This window comes from Bacillus rossius, chromosome 11 (genome assembly GCF_032445375.1).
Source record: "Bacillus rossius redtenbacheri isolate Brsri chromosome 11, Brsri_v3, whole genome shotgun sequence".
NCBI classification, from domain to species: Eukaryota; Metazoa; Arthropoda; class Insecta; order Phasmatodea; family Bacillidae; genus Bacillus; species Bacillus rossius.
The window spans coordinates 12,830,522-12,857,966 of record NC_086338.1 but is presented as its reverse complement, the minus strand read 5'-3'; the positions used below and the strand labels follow the sequence as shown (position 1 = coordinate 12,857,966).

Here is a 27,445-nt window from a genome sequence, read left to right as displayed (position 1 = left end):
CTGGGTCGGTAAGGGGCACGTTACGAGATTCCAGCTCCTGAACGCAATTTCGACCGTCTTGTCCTTTTTGACGTAACTTAAAAGTCTGACTCTTTCCTTCGTGCTGACGGTTATGTGCGGAACAAACCACTCGGTGCTCGTGACGGTGACTGCGACCGGCTGGGGGTCGTTTCCGGGTGCTCCCACGACAGCATTCAGGTGCGATGTCGCTAGAATTAACACGAGTTCTTGGCGGGCTTGAATTAATATGTTCTTGTAATCCTCCGCGAAGCCGAGAAGCATCGAAAGCGGTATGCTAACTTCGAATTTTCCAGATTCGTAGATGGGAATTTTGAAATCGGGTTCCATTCCAAAACCTGCGATTTTGGTCGCGCTCAGGTCGTTCGGTGTTAGAGACAGGTAATTTTTCATCGTGCCGGTAATGCCCAAGTCCCACGATTCATCGATCGCAATATTATTCAATTCGAAAATAACTCGTTCGAATAAATGCAATATTCCGTTTCGTCCGAAATATGCAGTTGTGGGATGTGTTCCGTCCGCCTTTGTCAGCGTGCCTCTTATACGAATAAACGACTGGCATGGTAGAGTATAGACGTCTTGTTTCTGTACCGGAATGCGTATTTCCCTACCGGGCATATACGGCCCTTGGAGGTAGGGTGCGTAGCAGTGGTATTCAAATTTATTTACATCGTCGCTAAACTGAGCTTTTTCTGACACGCTTAAATAATCTTCCATGCTTGTGAACTTTGTAACCTAAACTGCGGAGATATTTAACGTTAAGAGGTGTTTGCGCGCCGCGGCCTCGCAACAAACTGGTCCTGGGTTCGTGTCTCTTATTTGATTTATAGGCCTTGAAGATCAGTCCCATCGCTTCAAGTGTAAACGAAGTGTAATTTCTTCGTTCCTAAAATTTACTAGTTTATCGTTTTGATCGACAATGTCGACTACCTCTTCGTGTACTGTTTTGGCGAACACAGGGGCGTAAATGATACTTTGCGGTACTTCGACCAGTTTATATCCGGGCGGAACCGTTGGCAAAAACTCTTGTAGCATGTTGTTTAGTCATGTTCCACTTGCCAAATTACAGTTTATGCGTATTACATTTGTCGACATGATATTTACAGGTCGCGTGGAGACGTGCAAGGTCTTGGCTGCGTATATTTTCGGTTTGAATCCGAGCATGGTACCTATGGTGCCAGGTTTCGTAAAGTCGACATTTTCACTGCAGTAAAGTTCGCACTGTAGCGTGTTTGGATTATCTCGCAATTCGAAAATTGTGTTTGGAGACAGGGCTTGCTTGATGTAATTTGTAATATCGCTCAACTCGTATGCGCCGGTAGGTATGGCAACTTCCCGAGCTGATGTTCCATCACTTTTCAAGAAGCACATTTTGCAGTTTTCTTCGTCAATGTTCGGTATGGCATTATAAGTTTGAAAATCTACGAGTCCGATGCTCCATTCTCTGTTCAAGTCCAGCGGTGGGTAGAATGTGGCTCGTAGCTGCGAGCTACGACCTGTCAATATGAGTGTTACGGACATGACTGATTGATTTTCGCTACTGTACGTTTATTTTTATATAAAAGAAAAAATATACTTGTTTTTCATACTTCATATTTGGTCAGAAATCTCAAGCACAAGTGTCCGCAATTTGTTTGATTAGGCCTCTGTTCCGTTTCGTAATTGTAAAACATCGTAGTGGTCCGACCCAGGTACTGTCGCAGTTCGGGCGGAGGGCGTAAATTACCGAAACTGTTGTAGTAAGTAGCTTTTTTTCCCGTCTTTACATAGGCCACCCAGTGCGTGCCGCGACCCGCCGACGTGTCTAAATTAATTATGGCGCGTTCGTGCGTTTTTGACTTGCTGGGCAAAGTGTCTCGCATAAACACGCCGCGGAAATTTGGTATTTTAAGTTTTCGAGCGTACTTTATTAAATCTACGTTGGTGAGCGGTCGTTTTGGTAGGGAACTTAGGATTTTCTCTTTACACGTTTCTTTTTCATGCCTCGGCCTGCCTTGTGAGGCCGTAGGTACAGTCCTGCGCCGTTTTTTTACCGATGGCAATGGCTTCCATGCTTAAATTATGTCTACGTGCTTCCTCCAACTGCTTTCGCTGGTTCTTGCTAGTGTTGACTGCTCTAGCAATATTTGCCGCGGCTGCTGCGATCCCGCCTAGTGCACCTATAGCAGGCACCAGCAGCGGTAAAAATCCGCCCTTTTTCTTATTGGATCTTTGTATCTTGCGCTTCTTGGTCTTGCGAGACCTGGTCCGGCGACGAGCACCCATTCCTAATTTCGTCTTTGCCTTCATGATTTTAGATACGCCCCACGCTGCGATTTTCTCTCCTATTCCCGCGTCCGGCGATTTGCTTATTACCTCGGCTTCCTGTGCCAATATATGATCTGCTCTGTGCCTATATTCCCGATCCTTGCTTAATGAATATGCGATATCGTGCTGCTTGCACTTTTCGTCCAGAGAATTAATGCCCACGTCACCGCGAGCTAACCTTTTCGCTAGTTTCGTGCCGGGGCCACAAAATCTGTAGCCAGGAATGTGTAGCTCGAATGGTAGATTGTTTATCAGAGAGCTTACGAGTCCCGCGCCGATGTGTTGTTTGTTCCTGCCTCTTCGAGACATTACATGCAACTGACCTAAAATCAATAAATACGATTGTTCTTATAAAATTTTCGTCAGTACGATGGAGGTAGTCAAGCAAAATGTTTGTTTGCCAGTGTGCATTACGCAGGACGATGAAACTATCGGTCGTGAATCACAACATGGTGTATTATTACCGTCCACCGTACGTTGCATCATAGCAGGACTATCAAACTGCGGTAAAACGTGCGTTTTACTGAGTTTACTGGAGGAGCCAAACGGTCTTCGGTTCGAGAACGTTTACTTGTATTCCAAGTCGTTGCAACAGCCAAAGTACCGGCGCTTGGCCGCTGTTCTACGCTCGGTGGATGGTCTGGAGTATTTTCCGTTTAGCGATAACACCGATGTGGTGTCTACCGACGAAGCAAAGCCTAATTCCGTGTTTGTGTTCGATGATGTGGCTTGTGAGAAGCAAGGCATAATACAAGAGTACTTTTCCATGGGCAGACACGCCAAGGTAGACTGCGTATACCTGTGTCAGACGTACGGTAGAATACCCAAACATTTGCTGCGTGATAATGCGAATGTTATAGTATTGTTTCGCATGGACGAACTTAATTTACACCACGCTTACGACGATCACGTAAACACCGACATGTCGTTTCAGGAATTCAAAGACATGTGTTCCTTGTGTTGGAAAGACGAACACGGATTTCTAGTCATTGTAAAGGACTGGCCTCTATATAAGGGCAGGTACAGACAGGGTTTCAATCAGTTTATCGTCAAACATGAATCATAGCATTTCTAAATTTGGACGTAGCAGTCGAGCTCCGTGTATCGAACTATGCACCGTGAAACACGATGCTGAAATACGTGAATACATTTCGCTACTTGGCCAAGAAATAAAACGCGCAAAGGACGAAATAATAGTGTATCTCGTAGCCATAGACCAGCGCGTGGGAGCTTCGGATTCTCGAATTCGCGATATGATCGAAGTTTCGAATGCACAAAGACGCGACGACCTAAATTCTCTTCTGTCAAAACTTAATTCACGTCTGGTGTCTAAAGGTGCTTTGAAATAAGAAAAAAATTATGGATGTTAACACCGATTTGGCTAAGCAACTGCACGATGTCATCGAGGCCATACGAACAAAGTACTTGCTCGCCAAGCAACACAGATCAATGGCGGAACGTGTGATTCGTACGATGAAGAATAAACTGTATAGGAATTTTACAGCGAACGGTAATTACAAGTGGCTGAGTTTACTTCCTAAACTAGTACGAGAATACAATTCTACTGTGCATTCTACAACGAAACTCAAGCCGAAGGACGTAAAGGATAATCGACTGCTTGGAACTGTGTACTCCAAGACGAATATACTAGATTCGCGAAAGAAAAAAGCGAATGTCGACGACATTGTGCGGATTTCAAAAAATCGCGGAATTTTTCACAGGCCTTACAAGGGGAATAGGACTGGAGAATTATTTCGTGTATGTAGAATAAAAAATACGTATCCACGTACTTATTTTCTCGAGGATCTGAAAGGAAAACGTATAACAGGGGCGTTTTATGGAGAAGAGATTATGAAAACTAAATTTCCAGATACTTTTCTCGTTGAAAAAGTGTTACGGCGTAAGAAGGGTGAAACCCGCCTTCCGGTCAAATTGGAAGGGAGGTCCCGTCCCCGACTCACCCTGGGTAACTATGCATACAAAAAAAGATAATTTGCTCCAAAAAGTCGCACCCGGGCGGTCGAGCTATGAAAGGCATAAATACTACGAACGTATACAGCAAGACTTTGGCTCATTTCAACAATCATACAGATTAAGGCTACTCAAAATTTTATTATTAATACCATTTTCAAAAGATCCAAAATACCTATATAATCAGAAAATTCCAATACTATAAAAATACTATATTAAAAACAATTAATTATAAAAGTCCAAAAAGAGTCCTACTGGGAGCCGGATTTATTTACGTGCACGATCATGAATATTTGCAGGTCTTGCTTCCAAGAATCAAACAGCTGATACTGTGACCTTCAGAAAATACGTAGATATAGTTCAGTCAAATGCGCCATGCAAAATATCACTCAATCGCAATGAGGCGGCTGCACTAAAACGTTTTTAGTTCTGAGGGCAAATCTCGCAGGTAGACATAATTTAAATAATAAATCTCTTCAGGGCATAGCAGCAATTTCTACACTCCACCTTTATCATAGTCCAGCCAAGGAGCATTGATCCATTTTATAGAATGGGAAGGTCTAATCCATAAGCTTGCACCGTTATACGCAGTTCATATAAAAGTTCATCTCACAAAACTATGCTTCTTTTTAATAATAAATCTTGATCCACAATCCGCTACTGCCAAAGCTATGTGTCGCCTCTTTACCTTAGCGTAGATTGCGAATATCTTGCCGCTGAAAGACGCCTCTGGGTAAGGCAAGGCACCATCTCAGCAGGCCCCGGCGAGGACTGGCCGGTGCAGAGTCGAAAAGCCGTGTTCCCTGCCTCGCGACACACGTCCGGTCGCGGCGACTTCCAAAACCAACCGACCGCCGCGCACAGTTCAGTCTGCCCTCCCGCCGGCACTCGAGCGCTCATGAGACGTCATCGGTGCATCGAACCCGCGCTCCCAGTAGCTGGCCATGAAAACACAATCGATATATATATAGAATAACAAAACTAGAATGACACCAAATGAGAATAAAACTATAAAAGGAAAAAAAACACAATAATTAAATAATTAACCAAAAAACATTAAATAAGATTTAACAAAAAAAAAGATTTAAAATGGAAATAGTTCGTAAAATCATTAATAACTAAAATAAATAAATAACAAAAATGTGGCCTGGGGGCCACAGGGGTAAGGTCTTAATACGATGGTTGCATCATGGACCAGAGTTTGACTCGTGGATTGATGAAAAGGATATTTTAAACAATGAGTTGTTTTTTAAATTAAATACTTGTGTGTGTAAAACATATTTTGTGTGTAAATAAATCTTTGTATGTAATAAATTGTATTTTTTTTTTATTTCTGTACGTGTATATATGCATCATGCGGGGAGCGTGCAAGAAGCGTGACCGCTCCGTTACGCTGTCGACGGGGCAGTGAGGCGACTTTTACCCCCTCCACAGCGCCCGTGGCGGTGGTGGGGGCCTGGCGTCCCCTGGCCGCAGCGGTGGTGGCAGGGTGGAGGTGGTGGAAATCTTACTTTGCAAAAATATACCCTCCTCTCCCCTGGTCCATGCAGGTGCATCTTCCCCCTCCATGTCGCTTGCCGGAGCGGGGGACACAGCGCTGAGGGCAGAGACCTGATGTCCCTTCAAGGTCACGTGTGCTGGTCGCCACGTGCTAACAATATATTACAAAATTATTTTATAAAGAATAACTTTTAATTTTCTTTACAGGTATAAGTCATAAAGAATTAGTTTTTTTACAAGTATAAAGATGTATAATTTTTTTCCAAGTATAAAGATGTACTGTTATAAATTTCCAAGTATAAAGGTGAACTGCTATGTTTTTTCAAGCATAACGATGAACTGATAATTTTTTTTTTCCACGTATAGACATGAGAGATATTTTTTTAATTTTTTTTTTTTAAAACGTTGTGTGTGTGTATAGTGACTTGGGGGATTTATTATTATGGTAAAACACAAACATTAAATTTTTGTTCCATTTTTTTTCTCTGCGTTTTCATACATACATATATATACATCACTCATACATTAGTTTTTTGCCCCAATTCCCCCTCCCCCCTACCGAGTACCTTCTTCGTGCCGTTTAGACGTAAATTTGTTTTTTTATATTCATTTGTTTAACAAGTTTTTTTTAAATACATACTTTAACATCAAAAACATTATAAGAATTTTAATTTCGTTTTGTAGATATACATTTATAAAAAAATTTCTTGATTACAAAGTTTTTTAAAAAGATACAAAAAACAAAATAATTATAAAGAACATGGCTATTTTTTTTTCGTTCACGTTTTGATTAAAAAGATACACTGCATCAACTATACAACATCAAAATAATATTTATAAAGTATATAATGGTTGATTTTTGCATTGCCTATGAATATGCATTGCTGCGTTAAAGTTAGCATCACACAATAGTTTTGATCTGGCCACGGGGCACAGTTCACGACAGCAAGGTGTCTCAAACTTTGAACAATAACCTAAATCATCGTGGTACATGTACGTACAATGTTTTAGTCCACCGCACTGTTCACTGTAGCGATATTTACGATTACCAATTTTCGATGTCTTTAGTTCATCAATCGAACACGGAAAATACGCTTGCGGATGGCATAGTTTGATTACACAATTTGGGTTCGTACAGTCATATGCAATAATAGGTTTCACGATACCGAAGGGATCCTTGGAATCCCATTTAAGCCTAAAGTGCATGTCGTCACGACACGATTCAAAATACGTAATGTTCGTGGCGAACACGTCGGTAGTGGAACCGTGATAAAACATTTTATATTGAACGCACTGCTGTCCTGATCGTACGAAAGAATAGTTTTCTTGGCTGATGTCGAACAAGGCACACTTTTTCAGTCTCGTGAGGGCGTGGGTCCGGACACAGGTCCCAGCACCACGTGATGACATCTTCATCGTCGTCGCCGACGTGGTCGACAAAGTCTGGGTACCCGATAGAAGATGTTCTCTGGGCGAACCACGTTGACGATCTCCGGGGCAGCTGTCGCGTCACGACGACTGAGATGTCCTCGTTTGGGACGTGCGGCTGCCACGACCCCTCTGTGAAAGATGTCCAAAACGTGTCGGACCATGGCGACATCGATGGGCTCCGACGATGACCCTCGTCGAGTGGTCACCCGCCGCCGCCTCCGTCGTCGACATGTTGATGTTGCTGGATTTGTTACGAGGATGCCACGACGATGGTGCCTCACTCTTCGATGCCGGAGTCTTGTGCATCTTGCTGCTGCTGCTGCTGCTGCTGGAGCTCTATAGCCGCCTCCACCGTATACAGGATGCGGTGGTGTAGATACAGGATGAATTCCTCGCATCCGGGAAATGCTTCAAGGGTACTTATGTTGGTTGCAGTTACCGATTGACGAATTTGATCGAACGACATCCCTTCATATCCTGTGATTATTTCAGCAATGAATTCATGCATTTCGACAAGCGAAACCATGATTATATTTATTACGTCAAAAATCAAAAATCCGTCTCCGCGACGCGATGTAAGTACTTGGCGTCGACGGACGTCTCCGCGGCACGAAGTAAGTACTTGGCGTCGACGGAGGAACTGAGGCAAAAACTGAAGGCTCCCGGGTCCTGCAGCCGGTATTTATACTTTAAAAGGTAGAATAGGGGTGAGGAGGAGGGTAGGGGTGCAAATGACGGTAAAGTGAGGGAGGGAGGGAAAAAACTAGAGTAGTGGTGGTGGAGGGTGGTTATTACGATAAAAAATAAAAAAATAAAAAAGGGGAGGGGTGGATCTTCATGTGCGAGAAATAATAATTTTTTTAGGAGCGTTGGTGAGGGGGAGGGTAAGGTGGGGGGTTTGTAAGTTCGTATATGTACATGGTAAAAAGTGGTGGGGGTCAGTCTGCCAGCACCCACCACGGGGGAAGGATCGGTCGCCATTTTTTTTTGCCCTCACCGGATTCGTACCGAGGACTCGGAACTCCGTGTCGTAAAAGTACAATTTTTAAATATTTTTTATTAAATTTTTATTATTTAAATTTTTTTATAAATTTAAAAAAAAAATTTCGTTGAAATCGGATAATAAATAAAAAAGTTAAAGATGGCGGCCGTAACGAAAATTTCAACGGTGACGTGATCATTCAAAATGGCGGAAAACGCATCACCGGAATTTTCAAGAACACACAATTATGTCATACAAAATGGCGGATCCATAATGGCCGCCGGGGTCAAGATCAAGGTCAAAGGTCAAGGTCAAAGGTCAAGGTCACAACTATCCAAGATGGCCGCCGTGACGTCACAATCCAATATGGCGGTCGGCACCACAGGCACCACCCCCTGGACCCTGATCTCGGAGCCCCCAAACTATACTACTTATATGATCTCTGAGTATATGTTTATGATTATTGGTGGTGAATCAATAACAATCAGTAACACGTTACGTTAAGGTGATCCACTGTGTTATTTATAAACACAAAATTATACTTATCATTAATCTTAATTTTTATTCCAATTTCAATGATAATGCAAACAATTCACTGTTGTAATATGAATAGTTATATTACTGGAAATGATATTGTTTTCACATTACAACATTCTAATTGGAATTTTTACAAGAATAACTATATTCAGTAGAATGGTTTAAAAGATTAATATTGCACAACCTGTGTAATAGGACACCTCTTCAAATAAAATTTAATATTTATATTGCAATATCATCTTGAAACTTGATATTACGAATATTGCTATATTCAAATGTAGTAAAGTTTTAGCTCAATCGGGACTCTTCGGTTAGTATCTCAGGTTATATGGGTGTAAGTAGGTGAATCAGACATAAGATTAATAAACTGCTGTCGGGTTATGTACTGCTCCTAATTATAAGCTTGAGGAGTTGGAAAGATGTAAAAATTTCTCGTAGTTCATAGTTACCTAAGAATATGCCGCAAGTTAGGGACAATACAACCTTAAGATATGGTATTTCAACTATAGTCCATCCACGGTAACCTCCTACTTTTCTGAAGCCCTGCTTTTCACCGGATCTACTTTAATGTCACTATGTATCCTTCCGCCGTATGTAAACAAAAACATTGCCATGTGACAAATGTCAAATGGTTTGTTTACAATCACCAGCTGTCAAAACAATGTGTGTGTGTGTGTATGTGTATGTGTGTGTATATATATATATATATATATAAAAGTAATTTGAATATGATCTAAGTATACATGTATATGTTCATAACATTAATGATACCCAATGGTAAAAATATTAAAAAATAAGTTTGTTAGCTAAAGAAATAACATATAATTTAAAGTAAATTTTTAGGAGAACATATAAATTTACAACATTTATGTAAGCAATAAATATCATCCTTTAGTACAGTTCAACACAGTTTTCTGCATCTGAAAAAAAAAAGTATTGTAAATTATACATATGGCTGTCCATCTAAGCAATCTGGAAAAGACTAAGGATTGAAGGTTTAATAAAATTAACAAATTCAAATGAAAACATTTAAAAATGAATTTTCTTCTTTTATTTAATAAACCCCTACCATTTTGCCGGTTAAGGCCACAAATAAAAATATGGTTGTATACATTTTCCTGAGTATACTTATTAGACAAAATCATAATTTTATGAACAGTTAAATTGTGGTAAAGAATTGACAGTAATTTCTATACCACTTATATGCATTATTTATTTATGGCCCTGGATGGGGACTGGCTTTTTGTTTTCCAAGTAAGTTCACTGAAAAATGAAGACACACAACAAAATAAAATGTTTCACATACACCTATACGAATCCAGAAATGAAATTTATTATTAATTTCATAATATGTGTAATATAAAGTTAATACATAAAGTTCCAGTAATCAACATACTTAATGGGAATGCATAAAAGAAAAAAAAATGTTTCAAACCCCAATACTTACAGTTGCCCAGGTGTTTATTACATACAGACCTCAATAAGAACACCCGGGTAAATCATCAAGAGGAACTGCCAGTACTTCACTGTCTCCATCTAATTGCTGTGTCGTAACCTCAAATTCTTCGCTGTCACTGTCTTCACTTGAACTATCCTCGCCGAGGTGGATGATGAGTGGAGGAATGGTGCCGCTGTCTATGTGGACTTCTCTCTCCCAGTCTGCTTGAATTAGCTTCTCCACGTGATCCACACACCTCGCCCATCTAAAAAAATTAATGTATACAGTAAAACCTCTATATAAATGACCTGTTTATAGCAAAAACCACTCTATAACAAAATATGTTTGTTTCTGTCAAAACGGCATAGTAAACAATGCATGGCATGCTCTTTATTACATACAATTTTGAACTCACTCCACAAGAAACTATTTTTAAACACAACAAAACTCATTTAATGTGTTTTCCTCAACTATCAAAGCTATGATTTAATACTTGAAGTAACATGTTTTGTTTTATGTTATCTGAAAAAAAAAAATTTATAGTGGTTTATTCAAGATATAATAAAGCTGTAAATATTTTCTATGTTATCAATAAAGGCTTAGAATGCATATGATAAAATATTTATTTCATAAGTTTTGTGTTTGTTTTTGGTTAAAATTTATCCCAGACAAAAACAGTGAGATATAGCGAAAATTTAATTTTTTGAATAGTTTTGATGATTTACTGTATATGTATTTCACTATAATAACATAACTTTTGAAAATACTAATGTGCAAGAACTACATGTGTAAATACCTATTCAAGTTCGCTAGATGAAAATATTCAAAATTCTCTACGTTGAAATTTTATCTGAATATTGAAATCTGCCTACAGCACTGAACCCACCATAACTTTAAAGTCATTGACACAAGATTAAGCATAACAGAAAGTAATATCACAATTACTAATAAATACAAAACTATTTATGGAAATGAAACAATTGCAAATGGACTGCAATTACAAAAAAAAAAAACCTTGCAAATAAGTCACCACTGTTAGATCTAGAAACTACACAGATATGTATGAATCACATGGGAATAAAATTACAAACACAAACACAAACACGAACACAAACACATACATGCAACACATTTTCAAAACGACAACTACACAAATTCAAACCACTTATTTTTACCAATTGTTTTAAAACTGTATTACTGGTATATGAATATACACAAAATGATAATCACACTATACACACACTAGCACACAAAGTTATCAAAAGGAATGGTAGGACCAGGCTGCTAGGCAACAATACTTACGTATTATGTAAAAATGTATGGTAAGGGTTTTGCTGAAGCTTGAGGAATGTTCTACAGGAAAATAAAACAATTTCTACTTCAAAAGGAATACCCCATTGGTCATGCAACATGAAAATACCTCTCTGGTGTGGAAGCATCAAGAGCCTCTTTCCAGATGGCTGCAACTGCATCATTGTCAAATCTCTTGGCCCGCCCCACGTTACTATTGTAATGGTGTTTACATTGAGCCCAAACTAGTTCGATTGCATTATAGTGGCAGTGATAGGGTGGGAGTCGTAGAATTTCGTGGCCATAGTTACGAGCCAACTCGTCAACCTCATATCTGAAAAGTGTGCTAGAACAAGGCGTATACGTAATTTTTTGCAACTATCTCACTTTTAAAGAAATGCTGTAAAAAAAACGAAATAATATACCGTATTCGGGGCTTGTTTTGTTTAGCTATTCTCAGCAGCTCCACTTTCAACAAATTATTTTCATGTTTTATCTCATTCTTCTCCAGCCACGCGATCAGTGCATCCTTGGTCCAGTTCGTTGTAGGCGTTTTCTCAACCTACGTTATGCCAACATTTAACTAAATACTCAAGTAGCTGATAAGAATTCATGACAGTAGAACCCTGTTACAATTTTACTGCTTATAAAGTTTTCCTGCCTATAATGTATTATTTTTCAAGTCCAATATTTTCCCTTTAAGGACAATGTATTTAATTCCTGGATATAATGTTTCACAAATTATGCGTTTCGTGCTTGTAATGTTTCCTTCATAAAATTTTAGAAGACGAAAAAAATTAAAAGCCTTTGTCTATACTGTCTATGTATATGTGTATGTTAGCAGTTAACTGCCTGTTGAAACCCTTGGAAAACAAATAAATTCATAAATTTTTAGCCATTCTGTGTGTTTTCAAATGTATTCACTTAAATCACATGTTCAAGTGGCAAAAGAACTGGACTTAAGCATTTCCACTGTAAACACTGTCGTGAATTATGACAATTATACAGAAATGAGACAATTTTATAGCAATGAGACAATGTGTAAGTAAAGACAAAGCAGATAGAAGCTGGAAGCACCATGATGTTAAAGAAAAATTGTTTTTGGCTTGCTACAAGCAAATTGGAGCATCAAATATATCTTTATGCAGCTTGTTGAGTCCATTGGCAATAAATCCACACTAAAAAGTACTAAATTGAATTTCCTGCTTATGTTTTTTTTTCTTGTAGCCCCTTAAAAACAAATTATAACAGGGTTCTACTGTACTTATGCAAAGCAAACATGTGTTTTGGCATATTGTCGTAATGAATTTCTAAATTTAACAAAGCATGTTAGTTTAGTGACTAGAAATTTTTTTGAAAATATTATTTTAATTTATTAAGTAGGGCAACAGAGCATTCATAAAGTGGGTCCTTTTACCAAACAAGTAATTATGTCATTTTCAAATGCTATTTGCAATAAAAATTTTTTATTTGGTATTTCAAACCCTCTACTAAATTAGTTTGCACTACGATGTAATTCAATTACATTATATATATATATATATATATATATATATATATATATATATATATATATATATATATATATATATATATATATATATATATATCTGTGTGTGTGTGTGTGTAATCAATTTCAGCTCAAACATTATAGTTTATAAAAATGTAGTGTAGGCATACTATTAAGATAACAATTATTGCTGGCAAAATGTATTAGTCTCGAATATTCGTACTTATACACAATAATAAACACATGTAAATTTTTCACATTACAATTTGAGCAATAAAAAGACACTGCTTTACCATTGCACATACCTGGGTGCTGTGATATGAAGCATTGTCCATTATGATGACACTGGGTTCCTCATGATGCACCAACATGTCTTCAAACCACATCAAGAAAGTTTCCCCATTCATCTCGCCATGGTAGTCTGCAGTCTTCTGACCTGAAACAAAAAGTAATCCTGCTCCTGGCACAAAGCCAGTGCGCCCTCCAGCATTAACAACAATAAACCTTTTACCATCTCCAACAGTACGTCTCTTCGCAGATTGTAGACTCTTGTCCTGCCATGACTTTGATACAGTTCCTGAAAAATATATGAAATGGAAATGAAATACTTTGTATTGGACCACAGAACAAATTTTCAAATAAATTAATGCCTTGCCTCTCTGGAAAATCCATGTTTCATCAACCAATATGAAATTGGCACCTCTTTCTTTTTCTTCTTTATACTTTCTCAAGAAATCTATTCGCTGCAATACTATGTTTTCATTCTCTATCAAAGCTTTTCGTCCATCAACAGTTGTCCATGAAAATCCCATCTTCTTTAACAATTTATGAAGACTTGATCTTCCACCATAATAATCTATTTGTCTTTCCCTGATTTCTTTCAAAATGGTGTCGACTGTAACATTCAAACCTGTAAATTTATTGCATACATTAACAATACATGAAATAACAGAGGTACACAAAACTAAGCGAAACCACAACCCCGTAGAAGATAATTTAAGTGCACAATTTACATTTATTAAATAGTTTTAATAAACTTACATTTCAAAAATACTTTTAAATTAATTTAAATTTTGTAGTTCGCTTAGAGGAATTCTACATTGCAGTATTTTTGTCTGCAATGATATGACGATTATATTGCGCGTTTGTATTGAAGTTGTGTAAAACATTAGTATTTCAGCATTCAATTTAGCAATCAATAAGTTACAAGCTCTACACTGTGTTATAGGTAAATGTTTTGTATCGTGTATCCCATGTGATCCCTAGATCTTTATGCATGAACCTGTACATCCTATTGATCGTGTGGTGCATGCTTTTTTTCATTTATTCAGATCAAAGATCCTGAACATAATCAAATATTGTGGTATAGCAAGAATAATTATCATAAGTTTAATAAAACATATATATTTTCATTATTATTCAACTTTAAATCATAACTCATTACTACTTCACAGGTTTTTAGTTTTGGTTTTGTACAGGATTTTTAAACGTAATAAATTAGAAAAGCAAGCATCATCAATCACAGGATCAATATTTGCAGGATCATGCGATCAGGATCAATGTATCGAATCGGATACGCGATACTAAACTTTTACTGTTTTATAACCTTCTGTTACTTCATACACTAACACACAGTTTGTCTGGCTAAGTTGTGTTTTCATATGATACTTCATTACAATGAAGTAGGCCTATTGTTTATAAAATAACAATACCCCTATATTTTCTAAAGGGTTAGGCGGGGCATGACACTATTTTGCAATAGAATATATATTGTACTGGACCCTGCCACACAGAACAATTTAGCCAATTAAGTATCCCAATTTTTTTTTAATAACCATGCTTGCTTAGACCACAACTCACTAATTTGTAACCAATTACTGCTAAAGCGCACAACTGGATATTATTGATACTGGAAATAGTCATTATTTAACCTTCTGATACATCATAAAAGTTGAGGTTATTTAATATGTATACTTTGTATAACGATATAAACATTACTTGTAGTTTTAGAATGTAACAATTTTCTTTCTATCTTTAACCTAACCTTAAAAGGACGTGTACCTATTTCATATGTTGCACAATATTCTATATATCAATACCATATCAATAAAGAAACCTAACAAACCACCCAAAAATGTGAAGTATTTTTAAAGGACAGATGATATCGGGAAAAAAACTGAACCGGTCAATCTGCATATGGATATATGAAATGAATACAATTAAGTAGGGCCTACCCCAGTGATATTGAAACTACTCTTCAGTATCAAATTTTTACCTTCAGCGTACATCCTGTAAATTGCATTCCTGATTGCATTTACTGTGAAATCGTCGACTGTGTCAAGTGACTTTCCTTCCTGTGGCCTTTTTTTCCTCTTTTTTCCTGGTGTTGAAACTTCTTCAATGTCTTTCTTGTAGTACCTAACCAAAAAAAAAAAACATTTGTCATAACACTTTTCCGGGGACCCGTTCACAATACGCAGTTAGGCAGTGTTCCAAATATGGCATTTTGTCACAAATATTTGCTTTGTGGTCACTAAATGGAAACATGACAGACTTTGTCCACGAAATTAATGAAGTGTTTTTTTATTTATTTTGTGATCTCCCAAACAGATGAAAAACTAATTAAATGCAAATTATAAAATCACTCCCTTATGTTATAGTTAAACCTATCATAAAGTTTATAAACATCGTTATAAACAAACGTGTATCACACCCATAAAAATACTTGAAAGTGCCTATATTGTTATTGTTAGGACCTGAGTAGGCCTAATATGATTTTAGGTTAACTTTTCAACAGAGACGCCACATGGCGGTGTTGTCTCACACCAAAAAATATAAATTGGAAATAAAACACAAAAAACCTCGTGAGTTAAAACACAGGCCGACAATACTTAGGACACAGTCGATATTTTTTTTACGTGCATGAAAACGAAAAAAGCCTACTTACTTGAGAACAGTTGACTTTGCGATGTTGAGAAGAAACGCGGTCGTCTGCGTAACGTCACATTTCTTCAAGTCGCCTTTCCTAATTAAAACATATAAGTTCTGAGCGACGTTAATGATGTCCATCTGACGCTGCGAAGAAGTAGCTTTCCCCATCCCGGAACCAATTACCATTATAGCAATCACAAGAACCACACAAAATATCAAAACGATAACAAATTCCATCATTACAATAGTAGATAATAAATAATATAACAAAGTTAAAATACACAATATTAACACAAAATCCTGAAACACAAACTGTACGTTATTTCACGGTCAGTAATATATTAAAACACACTGCAATATGGCGTAAAGAGTGCAGACTGCAGACAAACGGCTGAAAGAGAAAACAAACAAGTGACTATTAATATTATTAATGCGCGACCACGGTTTCGGCACGTAATATTTTTTTACCGTTAACATAACGTTTTTATTTCTCCAGAGATTTAAAAAAATGTTCAAACTTAACAAATACCCAAACAAATTCTTAAATACATGCGGAAAGTCAAAAAATATATATTTTGGCTATGGAACTATTTCGTTCTAATCATTGCCAACACACCACTTCTCTCACTGTTTCATTTACACACATGCGAGATCATTAATATTAATAATATTGTACATAGATAGTTACTTTTTTTGTAAAATTTTATTTAACATCATTATACGGTAATTTAGTGTTAATGCATGTTTAATATGCATATGATGGAAGGTATTTTTGCAAACGAACCAAACATGCTGCATCCTGGTGTGTTTTTTCAAAGGTTCGTTTAAAAAAGTAGGAGGTTACCGTGGATGGACTTTATACCGTGAACTGTGGATCTCAGTAACTACATTCGTACTGACGTAGTGATGTCCTAGTTCTCGATCTTCCTGATGATGACTCCACAGGAACAGCGGCGCTGGATGTAGCGATGAACTATAAGTTTTATATAATTTTTAGATTCGTACATTTCTCGAAGTCTCAGTCAAGTTTGCTGCTTATAATTTTCTTTCATGCTCGCCGTTCGAATTCACCATTCCTAATAAAAATTCTCCATCGACCTTGTAATTCAAAGCAAAAATAGAGGAAGTAGGCAAATACATATTTTTAAATCCAAAGATATCGTTGTTAAAAGTTACTATGAAGTACAATGAGAAGAAAAAGAAGAAGGTTCCCCAAAACACAAGTTGTGGCAATACTTCACAAATAAATATATACAAATTTTGAAATTAAATAACATTATTAATTACTATAAACTACTGGTTGGTTTATAATGACGTTCACACTTTTAACATCTTGCATGTTTCCGAACCTAAGTATATCTTCACTCATGGTTTTAATAGTTTCATGATTGAAAAGCAGTTGTTCTTTGTTCTTTTAGTTTATCCTTCTACTGCTCCTGCTGCAAACCTCGTACCTGCCATGTCCTCCTCTCATGAAGCTCTTGCATTTGTTTCCTAGCTCTGACTTGTATGACGTAGGTACCTGATGTTGGGTTTGAAATATAAATTCTGTACTTATTTTGACATTGAATATCTGGGCAGTGAGCATAGTCAACTGCATTTCCTTTGGAACGCAGTTGTAGTTCTTTAAACTTATACACACACATAATATTCAATTTTTCCATCAGTGCATCTTTGAGGGAGCAGTGAATTTTACTTGTATCAACGCGTGACAGACGAATGCTGGGGGAAAGAGTAGGTAACTTTGTATCAAATATTGAGAAGCTTTCATAAGCAATAGGAAATGACTTTATAGTTTTTAGATTGTTTTTCAAACTTTTTGAAATATCTGGTTTCTCTGATACATTGCAGGGAGCATCGTTTTGGGCATTTTGCACTTTTTCAACACTGTTACTGCATTGTTTACTTGCAAATGTATGTATGTTACATTAAATAGACCGTTCAACATAAACTGGCAAAGAAGTGTTGGGGAAATTTTTGAAACTTCTTTATGCAAGTTTCCATCGACAGTTATTAGATATAAACTTTTGTAATTACTTTCTTGCCAAGAACTAAATATACGATTTTCACTTGTGTTCAAAATTAACAGAGCGATTGGAATACTTTGAGTACCATCACACGATTGTATTATTTCTTCAACATTATAAATTCCTCCACTGCTGTAGGCAATAAAATGTTTGTATTTGAAACTGGGGAACTATCAAGTAACTTATTTTCACAAGTTTCTGGTTCATTAGGTAAGTTATATAACATACTCTCTACCTGACATCTTAAGTTGTCATTGTTTCTCTGCCATTGTACATACATTCTGAGCCTATTTTTTTCTACAGTTTGAAACTCCAATGTCACCACATTTTAAACCCCATAGAGAATCCCAGTAGGGGCAGTAAGGCGGTTCTGGGACCGATGTAAACATTGAAATGTAAACATTGCCCCAGAACCCCCTTGGGGGCCGCCATCTTGTTTCAGCCTTTAGTTACCGGAGTGCGCCACCGCCGCTCCGAAGGCAGGAATTGTATACAAAAAGTCCTGGGCGGTGGGTGGATTCGATCCGTGGGACGCAGTAACGTCGAGGTTACGAGGCAGACGCCTTGACCAGGGGACCAGGGGACCAGGGGACCAGATGAAGTATGGGGAAATAAATAACGTACATATGCAACCATGTCTTTATATTTCAAAAAATTATGCTTAAATAATGCCGCCATACTAGCTATGTCTAAACAGCCATGTTGTATGCTTAAAACAATTGAGGCCATGATGTATGCCTAAAGCAAACCCCCAACATTATGCTTAACCCGTCATGTTTTGAATTTCGAAAAAGTATGCTTAAATAATGCCGCCATACTAGCTATGCCTAAACCGTTAAATTTGGAATAGCAAACTCCCACCACTCCACAACCGCCGCCATATTGTATGCTTAAACCATAAAATGTCGAAAAAAAAATGCTTAAAGCAATTACAGCCATACTAGTTATGCTTAACCCGCCATATCTAATTTCCATCCGCCATGTTTAAATTTCGAAAAGAAACCCCCACCATTATGCCTAAGACGCCAAGGTTAAATTTGGAAAAGTCTGCTTAAGCCGCCAAGGTTAAATTTCGAAAAGCACCCGCCATGTTTAATTTCCAACCGCTATGCTTAAAATCTCCGCCAATCCACAACCGCCGCCATGTTGTATTCTTAAAGCACCCAGCCCCAGTATGCTTAAAAACCCCCAGAATATATCTAAAACAAACACTGCCATATTAGCTATGACTAAATAAAAATAACCTCAAAAAATCCCGTGCAGAGAGCGAGATGTTGCCCGCTGGAGCGTCACTCTTAAACTGCGTAATTATAATCCCCACATCATATTATAAGCATAATAATGTCTTTAAAATCAACACTACCAGGGCGCACCACCAACGCAGCCACTGGAGGCCGCCATCTATTTTTCCGTCTGCTGGAGGCCGCTATCTTAGTTCAGCCTTTAGTTACTGGAGCGCACCACCGTCGCTCCGAAGGCGGGAATTGTATACAAAAAATCCTGGGCGGTGGGTGGATTCGATCCGTGGGACGCAGTAACGTCGAGGTTAGGAGGCAGATGCCTTGACCACTAGACCACGGGACCAGATGAAGTATGGGGAAATAAATAACGTACATATGCCGCCATGTCTTTAAATTTTGAAAAATTATGCTTAAATAATGCCGCCATACTAGCTATGCCTAAACCGTTAAATTTCGAAAAGCAAACCCCCACCACTCCACAACCGCCGCCATATTGTATGCTTAAACCATAAAATGTCGAAAAAAAAAATGCTTAAAGCAATTCCCGCCATACTAGTTATGCTTAACCCGCCATATCTAATTTCCAACCGCCATGTTTAAATTTCGAAAAGAAACCCCCACCATTATGCCTAAGACTCCAAGGTTAAATTTGGAAAAGTATGCTTAAGCCGCCAAGGTTAAATTTTGAAAGCACCCGCCATGTTTAATTTCCAACCGCTATGCTTAAAAGCCCCGCCACTCCACAACCGCCGCCATGTTGTATTCTTAAAGCACCCAGCCCCAGTATGCTTAAAAACCCCCAGAGTATGTCTAAAACAAACACCGCCATATTAGCTATGACTAAATAAACATAACCTCAAAAAATCCTGCGCAGAGAGCGAGATGTTGCCCGCTGGAGCGTCACTCATAAACTGCGCAATTATAATCCCCACATCATATTATAAGCATAATAATGTCTTTAGTGGTAGCACTTGTGCAACACGCCAAGTAATAAGCATAGTTAAAAAATGTAGGACTTCTATTGTGGTAGATCATGTTCAAAAAGTAATAAGCATAGTAAAAATTCATAATATTGTAAAGATAGTTAAGTATTAAGCATAGTAAAAATTCATAATATTGTAAAGATAGTTAAGTATTAAGCATAGTTACAATTATTTTACGTCGAGTACAAACGCCGTGCTGAGAGCCTCGCTCGTGTGCCGGCGAGCAGTGATGTATTAAGCATAGTTAGGACCCCTACAGTTAACACGTAGCGTTAAGTAATTTAAAAAAAAATGTAGATGCGGCAAGATCGATAGAAATAAACCAAATAGTGTGAAGCGACATGTACCAATAAGCGTACATAAAATAAAACCTCACCGGAACGCACCCCACCCACCCCGGCGACGTGTAACAAAAATAAATTAAAACAAATGTTGTGTAGCTGCAAGCATGTTCTCACACTGGTAGCCGCGATGCGTCTGGATGAGACGCTAGTGAAAGTGTTTACCGATGCGGCGTGTGGCCGGAAGGGGAAGGAGAAAGCAACACTCCCAAACATCGGCGGCGAACAATATAATGTTGCGGGATAGACTGCATGAGCGACGAGACTTGTCCAAGCTTATCCAAACGCGAATTAACAGACTAATAGTACGAGCCAATTGAGAAACACGTTGCGAAATGTCAGCGCCACTAGCGGTAAGTTTCAATACCAATTCCGCCAAGATTCTGTTTACCTTTTCTATAATCGTATTTTCAAATAGATTGAGTTTATTCTCCAACAAATTAGCATACATATCACACAACTTTGTTGGCAGTACTGACAGACGAGAACTGATTTGATCCACAGACCGCTGCTCCTTCACCTCCATATTACGTAAAAACTCGATAATACCAACCTGCACATCCCGTACATTGATTAACGATGCATTGAGCTCCGTAAAACGACGCAACAGCTCCTCAGTCACCGTGCGAGTGAATACACTCGCGACCGAGTCAATATAATGTTTATTCGCGCCATCCCCAGCATCCTTTGGCATACCCACAAGCTTTAAAAGTTTTCCGCCCAAATCGCAATTCCCATCAAGATCGCGAGATATACACGAGTCAAGCTGACGTTTCAGAGGACCACCTCCAAACTGTAAGACATCCTTCAATGACTCGCTACAATAAAATGATCAAAACCACAACGATACCTGCCATTAAGTAAAGGATAATCCTTTACGATAAAAATAAAACCATGTTCATTTTTCCAACACTAGAAGCACATATCCTTAAACGTGCGAAACTGCATATCACTGTTTACATGATCATCGTAGGCATGTCGCAAATTAAGCATATCCATGCGGAAAAGCACGATAACATTCGCATTATCACGAAGCAAATGTTTAGGTATTCTGCCATAAGTTTGACCTAGGTAAAAACAATCAACATGTGCGTGTCGACCCAAAGAAAAACACTGCTGTATGATTCCTTGTTTCTCACACATTATATTGTCAAACACAAACACCGAATTGGCCCTGGCCTCGCTAGGAGGTATCACATCAGCATTTTCCTTATACGGGAAAAATCCTAAACCTTCCACCGCTTCAACAACCGCTTCAACAACCGCTTCAAGCTTGTTAATAACAGAGTTTATTATTCCTCCACCTCTTTGTACCTTATTTCGTGTACAACGCATAACACTATACTGATTCGAGTTGGTATAAGTATGCTGTTTTTATAGTTTTCTGTTTAGTTGCGTAATGGAAGTAGTGCCACAGCGCGAGTCGCTGCCTGTGCGGATTACACAGCCTGATGAAGCCTCAGGAGTCATACAATTACAAACAACTCAAAAAAAAACTTTCAAATATCAAATTAATAATGAACAAATCAAACAATTAAATTATCTTCTTTAAATTAATTCTTTAAATTAATGACGTATTTAATGTGTTTATCAAGAATTAGTCAAGAGATCAACACAACTAACCAAGGAGGGTCATACCAGGTATCAACAAAAAAAACTGTTAAAGATTCTTAAAACAAGTAACTATTCATAAACCAAACTCCTAACTCATCTGCAATATTTAACATCTTGAAAAGCCTACCCCCCATTTCGTGGATGAAGGATAAGGCAAGGTACCTAATAGGAAAATTAACATAAACTTGAATGTGTCCGCATGTAGGTTGAAAGTTTATAACTACACTGGCATTGTCTTGCTATACACTTTGCTTTGAAAGTTCGGTTAGTAGTTCCAAACTACGGATAATTCTAGTCTAGTCTTCCATACCGCGATGAGTAATCACTGTCCTCGGACATGGCCACTCCCTATCCGCTGATACTCCTGGTAATCGTGCTTCACCACACGATTCGACGACCTGAGCGTCAGCCAGCAGCATTGGGTACATGAAGGTCCTCGTCTCCCAACTGGCCCACTCAGTATCTGGCTGACCCTTCACGACGCGCCTTCTCCCAACTCGAGAAGGGACCAGTATTCTGGATGGAGCTGCACCACCGCACTCTCTTCGTAATTGCACTCAACAAGTCCTCTTCAAAAGTCATTTTCTTATATTGACGATAACTATCAATGTCACTTCTTGCATAATACTCAACAAGGGGGGGGGGGGGGGATTTATGGTGGAAAAGGGAATAAGGAAAGGATCCCACCCACATTCTCAATGATTAGTCCTGACGTCATAATTCCCCTTATTAAACCTGGTATTCTCCCTCGATCGTTATTTGGTTCTATAAAAATTATTTATGGGCGCATGCCCCTTCACATCAACATTAGTCAAATTCTAATTCTCTAATCATAGATAAAGTTTTACATGGAACAATATTCATTTACTACTGATCATCACAAACGGAAATGGTTACTTTCAATTCCTCACCAGTTTCACTGGATAACTTAGCTACACAACCATTATCTCTGGCTAGTATGTCTTTTAATTCTACCTTTCCAATGGTAGAAGGAACAGAATTTTCTACTGGAGTTGACATTTATACAGGTATACTGAGGGGTTTCAGAGTCCTCAGATATTTTAGTAACAGAAATAACAACATTCCAAATCATAATAATCAAAGTTACACTTATTTCTATGCCAAGGGTAGTATTATTGTCCAAGGCGGATACTCTTGGTAGCATTCCAATACCTACTAGATATGGATTTTTAACAATAATTAATAATAAGACACTACTTACAATGGAAAGCGCAATACTCTGCAAGTTTTTCGTAACAAATCTAGGTACGTTTTCTGGTTCTCTTAAATGAATTGGGTCTAAAGGGGTTTTAAATGTGGTATTAAAGTTGGCCAATTTTCATCTAAACAATCCATTAAAGATGGAAAAACTGTATGTGTTGACGTAGTATGAGGGAAAATTTTCAATTTGCGTAACTTCGTCCAAGCAGCTGGTATTACATGTACTAATTGAAATTTAGATTTCGTTAAAGAATCACGTGGATACAACTCGTTAATTTTAAGTTCTTGGTTTAAATACACACGACAATCACAGGGTACTTCTCTATCCAAAGCTCTGAGAATGTCTCCACTTCCTAAAAATTAAGATTCATTGTTATGTTTCATGCATTGCAATTCTAATTTTCCTGAAGGGTTTGTTAGGAAGTACTGCTCTGGTCCCGCCTGCTATTTAATAATCAATGGATGCTGAAATAAAAACTGTATTAAACATCCTAGCCCAAAATTCAACAAATAAAAAAAAAATCTAAAAATACTTTCACCTTAACAACATGCAATGCTGTATGCAACAAACATCTGATTGTTTTCGTCTGGTGGGAACAACAACTCGAAACAGCATCAACTGGTGGTTGCATCAGGTCCTCCCTGGAGTGCGACCAGCATCACTATCCACAGTCTCTGAAACACTACTTTACAGAACTAAGTACCAGGCACAAACATAGTAACTCATTAGGGAAAAAAAAGTGTTTTCCTCTGCAACACAAAACTAATTTGTTTATTGTTTATTACTTTAAAAAAAAAATTTATTTACCATAAAGTGCTCTTTCTTTTTTTATACTTATTTTCCTTCTTCTCAATAAAATTCTGCTTCAAATGTTAATCCTAACTTAAGACCTACCATCTATTTATTATTCATTACATTATTTGTGTTACCATAATATTCACAAAAGTTTCTACTACTTCCTGCCAATGAAATTCTGTCTCCAAAAAATTACTTATGACTCAAAACCTACCAAAATAAACAAACTTTTACACAAGATTTAACTCATTATTCATTCTTAGTTACTTTCTATATGTAAACTTTAGTACTTACTTAAAAAACTACTTATTTCTTTTTACCTCTTAATCTCTTTACATTAATAATATAACAATAATGTTAATTTGCTTCTTAAAACCCTCTTCTTTTTTTTTCAATTAAATAAGACATCTCATAACAATCAAAAATCTGCCTATACTCTTCTTATAGGTGTCCAACCCAACAACAACATTTCTCAAGTTTCCTTATGCTTAATTATGTAATGCAAATTCCCTCTGTGGTGCCTGTACCCTTTAGGTCTACCACCCCTTCTCACATCCTGACAACTCTTATTCCTTAGGATCTGTCTTCACTGTCCCAAATCAAATATCTAAAAAAATAAAAATATTATTATTTTAAGAAAACCAAAAATTAACTCTGAATTTACTATGAAACCTGGAAATACAATTATCCCACAGAAGCTAACATGACTAAATCCCATGGAACCCCAGGTTTACATAACCTGTGCCCAAATAACATTTAAGCATACCAGGCTTTCCCCTGCACTGGTTTTACAGCATCACACAATATTTAGGGCCCCTGATCTGCCATCAGTCCCAAGGAGTTTTCCCACAACCCCTCTCTAAACAAGCGCCTACCACATTCCTCTCAAATGGCTATCGGTTTTACGGCATTCTTTTGGGATCCGACCATCAAGTTAGGGCTAATAGAACACTAAACCTCCATAATTCCAAACTAAGGTAAATCAATTAGGTTTTCTCTCTATATTCTCCTCACTAAATAAACTCCTGTTACTGCAAAAAAATCTGAAATACTTCCTCCACTTAGATTAAAATCCGTAACCCTGATGTAAACACTTGTTAACCTTCTATCAGAAATTGAAACTACACTTAATAATAAAAATTAATCCTTATTCCACTCAAATATACTTTTATTATTAAGATAGGTTTTAAATTGTTTAATATTATATGGTTCATCGTTTATTAGGATCCAAAGTCTATTATTATCAGTGTCTTCAACAATATTATAGTGTTCACTTCTATCATCAATTGCTGTTTTATGTGTTTTTAATCTATATATTATATTACAGTCTTTAATTTGATAATCTATTGGGATTACTTTATTAATTATTACTGTACATAGGTATGAGTTTGTTGGGCATATTCCGGTTAGTTTTATTAAATTATATCTTTGCGCAGCACGTAAAGTTCTGTTATTTATTCTAGTATCAAATGATGATGTTTATAAATAGTGCTTTATAAATTATATTTCTTTTTTTATTATTGTATTCTAGTATTTTCCAAATAACCTGTCTTAATAGTGCTTTATAAATTATATTTCTTTTTTTATTATTGTATTCTAGTATTTTCCAAATTGCCTGTCTTAATCTTGAGAATATTGTTTTAGTTTTATTAGTGATATATTTTATAAGGGGCAAAAAGCTTAATTTATAGTCTAGAATTACACCTAAATAAGTAAACTGTTTAACGAATTTTATGCTTTGTTTATCATATTTTATAGTGGGGTGTCTTTTATAGAGATCACCTTTTACCTGCATTGCATATGTTTTATCAATAGAAATCTTTAAATTTTGTTTGTCCATCCATTCTTTGGTTATTTTTAGAATATCATTAGATTTGTTTTTAATTTCTTGTCTATTTTTTCCTGGGATTATTAAAGCTAAGTCATCGGCAATAGCTATTGTTTCTATGTTATTGTCATCTGTTATTATTTTAATGTATTCATTTATTATTAAATTCCAAAATGTTGGGCCTAAAACTGATCCTTGAAGACAGCCTCTATCCATTAATCTATTTATTTTAACTGTATCTATATTAAATTTTATTTCTCTTTCGTTTAGATAACTCCATAGTAGATTTTTTATTTGTGTATTTAATGGTAATTTATTTGGTACTTCCTTAATTTTATTCCAATTTACTGTGTAAAATGCGTTATGTATATCTATGAAGATTATTATTACGTGTTTTTCATTTATTTTATTTACTGTTTCTAATAATTTATTTATTGCATGTTCTGTTGATTTATTTTTACGGAAGCCAAATTGGTTTTTATGTAAATATGTGTGTATTATAGGTGTAATTCTATGCAGGATTATCTTTTCTAAAATCTTTCCAAGAATACTATTTATTGGTTCATTTCTTTTAATTTTTCCTCTGTTAATCTTATCGGGTAGGTTCCAGACTGACTTTTTTGTTTCTTCTTTTATAAATTTTTCCCAGGATTTATTCATGTGTGTAATTATTTTTATTTTAAATTATTTTTTTAGTTTTTTAAATTCTTGTTTATATTGTTTTTTTGCCTCACATATGCAACATCGTCTATATTTCCTATTTTTATGTTTAAGGATTATTTTATCTCTTTCTAATTCATTATTCCACCACCAAATGTCATAGTTTGGAGATTTTTTAGTTTTAGATTTTTGTGTACACAGGTTGATAATTTGTTTTTGAATCTCATTAATATTATTTGTTAATTCATTATTTTCAAGATTAATTTGATTTTCTATTATTTGTTTTTTTATGTTTTCCCAATTTTTTACTAATCTATGCAGACGTTTTTCCTCTTTTACTTGAGTTAGTGTGTTATTGTCAATTTCCCCTTGTTATTGTATTATGGTCACTGATTCCTTCTGTTACAGTCCAATTTTTAATTTGATTTGAAAAATTTTGTGATACTAATGTTATGTCTATGTTTTCTTAACCGTTTATACTATCAAATGTGTAGTGATTTCCTTCTTTGTTTACTATTATTAGATTATTATCTTCAATAAATTGTAAAATTCTATCGCCTCTCTCGTCATTTATTTTGGAGAACCAAGCAACTGATTTTGAATTAAAATCTCCTACAATTATATGTGGTTTTGGATTATGTATTTTTAAGAGGTTTTAAGTTATTGTTATTATATATTCAAAGTCTTGCAAGGGGGGAAGGTATACTTAAATTAGTAGTGTTTCTATATTATTAATTTTTGCTATTATTGCGGTTATTTCTTTTAGTTTAATATGTTCCATTCGTAAAATTTCGATCTCTTTATGTGTAATTATGGCTG

General features: G+C 36.7%; 1 protein-coding gene and 1 long non-coding RNA gene across 4 annotated transcripts in view; both read right to left on the bottom strand.

Moving 5' to 3' along the window:
* LOC134536648 (uncharacterized) overlaps positions 1 to 27,445 on the bottom strand; it is a 166,270-nt gene that overhangs the window by 60,384 nt on the left and 78,441 nt on the right. The window lies entirely within an intron of this gene.
* On the bottom strand, positions 9,640 to 16,116 carry LOC134536647 (uncharacterized). Of its 3 annotated transcripts, none has more exons than XM_063376454.1 (5): positions 15,932 to 16,116; positions 15,260 to 15,402; positions 13,496 to 13,894; positions 13,290 to 13,420; positions 9,640 to 10,449 (listed from the first exon to the last, which is right to left on the bottom strand). In XM_063376454.1, exons 1-5 carry the CDS (start codon positions 16,099 to 16,101, stop codon positions 10,336 to 10,338), a joined length of 957 nt encoding a protein of 318 aa, XP_063232524.1. In that variant the 5' UTR covers positions 16,102 to 16,116; the 3' UTR covers positions 9,640 to 10,335. The 3 variants fall into 3 exon arrangements, with proteins under 3 accessions (XP_063232524.1, XP_063232526.1, XP_063232523.1); XM_063376456.1 differs by having other exon boundaries at positions 13,290 to 13,561; positions 13,685 to 13,894; XM_063376453.1 differs by having other exon boundaries at positions 13,290 to 13,894.

Bases quoted from the DNA above. Each gene is read 5' to 3' on its own strand.
- LOC134536647 (XM_063376453.1), bottom strand. From the start codon at position 16,101: ATGGTAATTGGTTCCGGGATGGGGAAAGCTACTTCTTCGCAGCGTCAG. The intron at 15,403-15,931 runs GTAAGTAGGCTT...TTTTTTGGTTAG, and splicing joins GCAAAGTCAACTGTTCTCAA to GTACTACAAGAAAGACATTG. The intron at 10,450-13,289 runs GTATGTGCAATG...TAATTTTTTTAG, and splicing joins CTTCATATCACAGCACCCAG to ATGGGCGAGGTGTGTGGATC.